Genomic DNA, 5,150 nt, shown 5'->3' on the forward strand with positions numbered 1-5,150 from the left:
TTAAAGGGGTGTTCCATCGCTGATAGTCCATCAGTCAAAAACTCGTAGGTAATGCTATCAACGACGGATCAGCAAGGAAAACTTTCAGCGACGGATCAAGAAATCAAGTGAGGGAAACTTTTAGTTACAGATATTGTTAACCATATATTTATTGCTAAGCTTTTGACCAATCTAGATGCTGAATTTAATGTAAACGTCACATCACATCCTGGCTATAAAGGGTCCTTTGGGTGGCATATCTTCTGCAATATCCAAGAATTGTAGGAAATTTTGAGAAGATGGAGATTGAAATCATCTCCACAGAGAACATCAAACCATCGTCCCCCACACCACCCCACTTGAAAACATTCAAGCTTTCTCTTTTAGATCAGCTTGTATCGAATCCTTATGTACCACTCGTCTTGTACTACTGTAACGACAATGGCGACAACGTTCTCCAAGCCCATGAAAAGTCATTAGCTCTAAAAGAATCTCTATCGAAAACCTTGACTCAGTTTTACCCGCTTGCAGGGACGATAAAGGATGATCTTTCTATCGATTGYAACGATGTTGGTGCRTATTATGCATCAGCTTTGGTCCGTTGTCGTCTCGACGAGTTCCTAAGCCATCCCGACAACAATTCGACAAATACGTTGCTGCCGTTTGCACCTAGTTTCGATGTGTCTGGTGCAAGAGCTCGTGTCACAAATGTTCAAGTGAACGTTTTCGAATGCGGTGGGATCGCTATCGGMTTATGCCTTTCGCACAAGATCGTTGATGGGGCTACRCTCYACACTTTTCTAAAAGSATGGAGCAACATGRCTYATGGAGCTAARGAAGTCGTGCATCCAAACTTAACCGCACCTTCTCTCTTCCCTGCAAAAGACTTGTGGCTYAGAGAAGCATCAATGGCGGTGTGTGGTTCGTGGTTAAAGGAAGGGAAGTGCAGCACAAAAAGGTTTGTATTTGATGCYGATKCCATATCCACACTAAAAGCCGAAGCAGCTAGAAATGGAGTGCAGAACCCTACACGTGTTGAGGTGGTWTCTGCTTTGATATGGAAGTCTGCAATGGCAGCATCCAAAMMAACCTGTGGCTTCCAGAAGCYTTCTCGCTTAATGCACTCRGTGAACCTTCGTAAGAAACTCGCATCAACCTKKTCAAAAKACTTGATCGGTAACGTGCTTTGGATCGCGACTGCAGACMGCCAAGCGAACRACGACRTTACATTGCACGGTTTGGCGAAAAACGTGCGCGAAAGYGTTYTKAAAGTCGACGATGAGTTTGTGAASAAAGCTCAGGGGGATAAAGGGTACATTGCGATGCAACAGTCTGTGAAAGAAATGGGAGAGATTGGGTCCAAAGGGACCATGGACAACTACCTSTTTACAAGCTGGTGCAGGATGGGGTTCTACGACATTGATTTTGGTTGGGGAAAACCTGGTTGGGTGGSTGGTATTGTGAGCCATGGTAGCCCAGTGTTCATGAACCTTATCACTCTAATGGACACAAAAGATGGGGAAGGAATAGAAGCATGGGTGAATTTGGATGAAGAAGAGATGGAGATTCTACAATGCAATTCAGAGTTGCTGGCATTTGCTTCAATAGATCCAAGTTCTCTACCAAATGATGAAGTTGCTGCATTAAACAAAAKTCCTTTGGCTTAGCGGTATCATAGTCTTTGGTCTCATAAGAGGTTAGGGGTTCAAATTTCCCCAAATATAAGAAAGATGTATTAGTTTATTTGTTTCATTTACCGTATATAAATATTATATATTTAAAAAAAAAAAAAGTTGTTGCATTCAACAAGCCACAGACCATGAATATCCAAATATATAGATCCCATCAAGTAAAGTAATCATGATCATGTTTGTGTGTGTATATACATACGCACATTAACATAAAGTTGAGTGAGGAATCAGCGAGGGATTGTCCAGAAACTTATTCTCTCGCTAATCCTTTACAGATCAGCGAAGGAATGGCCAAAAACTCATTCCTTCGCTGATCTGTGAGGAATTTTTTCCCTTGCTGATACATGAATTTTTAATAGTGAGAGTTATTTATATCTTTTCTTATTGTTTGATATTTCGTTTGAAAAAAATGTAATATTCACGTGAGCAAGACTCGTGTGATATAAAGTCATAATAATCTTCGGAATGGTTTCGAAGTTGTGACGGTTAACTTAACAGATTGAAATGGCTAATTGGGCATTGTTATTTGATTAAAATATAGTTTTTTATCGTTATGGTTGGCTCTCGGTAACAACCTCAGAACTCAAGATTGTATTGAGAAGGAATTCAATTCAATTTCATCTCGTTTTCTCAAAAAGAAAAAATTAGTCTCATCTTCCCTACTTAATTTACCCAGACTCATATATGACCTCCATCTGAACCATCATCAATCACCACCGATCTGAACCACAGCCCACCATCATCCATCTGAACCTCCGTCAACCACCATCGATCTGAACCATCGTCGACGACCACCACTGTCAACCACCATCGATTTTAATTACCATCGACCACCATCTTTATAAAAAGGGTATTTTGGTCATTTATCGTTCATTCATTTCAATTCTGAAACTATATTCTACCAACCAAACATGCAGATTCCAAATAATTTAACAAATATCATTCCAACTCATTCCAACCAAACGTGCCGTCAAATTCCACTCTCAATTCATTCAAAGTCAAATTCCTTTAACACATTTCATCCCTAGATATGAAGCTTTCGCCATAAAGTGAGTTCGTTTATAGGTTTAATTTTACGTCTTTCAGAACATCAGTATATCCTTCCATTTTGGGATTTATTCTATGCATTCAGGTACCAATGTATCTTTCTCTCTTCTATTTTTTCCTTAATTAGCTTAGATGTTGAGATTTGTAACTCGCAAAAAAATCACCTCAATACATATTATCTTTGATATTACACTGACTTCATAAAACTTTCAGTATCTTTTGGGTAATATAAACCCAACAAAATCATATTGTTTGTTGACTAATTTCTTCCCTAATTTGTTGTCGATTTTGATGCGTTCGTGCTTTAATAACACAGTAAAACTCGCAATATTTCTACTAAAAGCTATTGGAACTTGAGAGACGAATTGAGAGAGAGAACTATGATTTCTTTCATTGATATTAGTCAAAAGTTTGAGGTATACACTACAATAAAATTGGGTTTATAGGACATCCCTAATGTCTAATCTCCCAATAGACCGCTTCATAGGACTTAATTATATGACAAAAATATAAAGCGTCATATCTAAAGATGTTATAAGTTTATATGACGTTTTTGGGCATCTTAACAAGTTTTTTAGGATATTTATAATACAAAGTGTTGCATTAGCAATTTTATAGGACACTTTTGAGAAAGTGTCCTATAAACTCAATTTTTTATAGGACATTTGTTTACATTTGTTTTTATAGGACACGTTTTCAAATAGTGTCTTATAAAGTTGTTAATGGGACGCTTTATATTAAAAGTGTCCTAAAAAATTTATTATGACGTCAAAAAACGTCATATAAACTTATTACAACACCTTTAGATATGACACTTTATTTTTTGGGTCCTACAAACTAAGTCTTATAAAGAGGTCTATTAGAACGTTTCGAAATTGAGAGTGTCCTATAAACCTGATTTTGTTGTAATGATGGTCATTTTCTTCACCTAATGCCTAAAATCTTGTCTGTATGATCACCATCCGTGTGACTTGAACGTGTTTCTCGTAACTGCTATTAGGTCTTCTTTTCAACTAAGGGCACTTTATTTGGTCTCACTTGGACTTTTGTTACAATTAGGTCATATTTTAAGGCGTTACACCTACTGACGTTTGGTTTGTTTTAAGGAATCGGAATGAAAATAGGAATATGTTATGGAATGGGAATCAATATACCATTCCTACTTTTGAATCTCAGTAACTGGTTTCAAATCTAGTTGGTGCTGAATTAAAGCTGACTAATAACTTTTTGCAGTTGTTACAACAGCACAGCAGGAGTAAAGATGTGAGGCTGAAACTTCCAACGAGCTGAGGTAAGCAAGACGAAAGAAGATAGGTTGATAAGAGCTCCAAGAAACATCGACGGAGTCCGAGCTTGCTTCAATCAAATCGAAGCTCTTATGAAGGAGGAAATGGTTGAGTTGCGACAAATGGTGAGGTCGAATATATCTGGCCAACCATTTCCGAGTTTTTCATGTTCACTAAATGTTCAAGACCATGGTTCCGAGAATCGAGATCGTTGAACATTCAATTATGATTTTGAATGTTCTTTTATATAAATATAGATACATGAGTTGATTGAAACATTAGGGTTTCTTTTAAAAGTTATTTGTCTTTGATATAACAAATTTATAAAATCTTATTGTTTTGAGATTTTCAAAATTTTGTTCTTGATTTAATTTAATATTATATTATATTATATTATATTATGTTATATTATATTATATTATATTATATATATATATATATATATATATATATAGGAGCGATCAAATGAAAACCACTTCAATTTGTTAAAACCATAAAAATTACTTTCATCCGTCGTTAATCTTATGAAATTTTTTTATTTGAAACATTAGGGTTTTTACGATTTTTTACAAATTGAGTGGTTTTCATTTGATCGTTCCCATATATATATATATATATATATATATATAGCTAAAATGTGGATGAAATAAATATAAAATATATTTTTTACAGAAGGAATTGATTTTTAAAAAGTGTAACTAAAGATAACTTTTAGAGAAAATTTTGAGTTTGTGTAAATATCATATTTAGAGAAGGTTTTGAAAATGTAACTAAAAATGGTACTTTTAGAGAAGGTTATTGAACAGTCTCACTAAAGCCAATATCTTTAGAAAAGTTTTTCCATTATCTTTTCTGAAAGTATTTTTTAACAACTTTTATAAACCGTCACAAATACTTCAAAAACATCACTAATAAATACTTTTAGAGAAACTTTTAAAAAAATTGACTAACATTTTAGAAAAGTTTTGAAAGTGTATCTAAAACCCCAAAACGGAATTGAAAAGCTTCTCTCAAGATTTTAGAGAAGCTTCTAAGACTTGTAGGTACAAAACAAAACCTTCCCTGAAGTTCATTTTTCCTGTAGTGAATCGTGTCCTCGCCTTCTCCAACTTCGCTGATGTTTATAATTAATAGATATATTTAAAAA

At 35.1% G+C, this 5,150-nt stretch overlaps 1 protein-coding gene across 1 annotated transcript; it reads left to right on the forward strand.

Annotated features, from left to right (window-relative positions):
• The first annotated feature begins 278 nt into the window (after positions 1-278).
• Positions 279-1,646, forward strand: LOC112504581 (vinorine synthase-like). The gene has a single exon (XM_025108532.1). The coding sequence runs from the start codon at positions 279-281 to the stop codon at positions 1,644-1,646; it is 1,368 nt and encodes a 455-aa protein (XP_024964300.1).
• Positions 1,647-5,150: the final 3,504 nt, after the last annotated feature.

The sequence above is a fragment of the Cynara cardunculus genome, unplaced genomic scaffold (assembly GCF_001531365.2).
Source record: "Cynara cardunculus var. scolymus isolate 2C unplaced genomic scaffold, CcrdV1 Un_Scaffold_6079, whole genome shotgun sequence".
Lineage (NCBI taxonomy): Eukaryota > Viridiplantae > Streptophyta > Magnoliopsida > Asterales > Asteraceae > Cynara > Cynara cardunculus.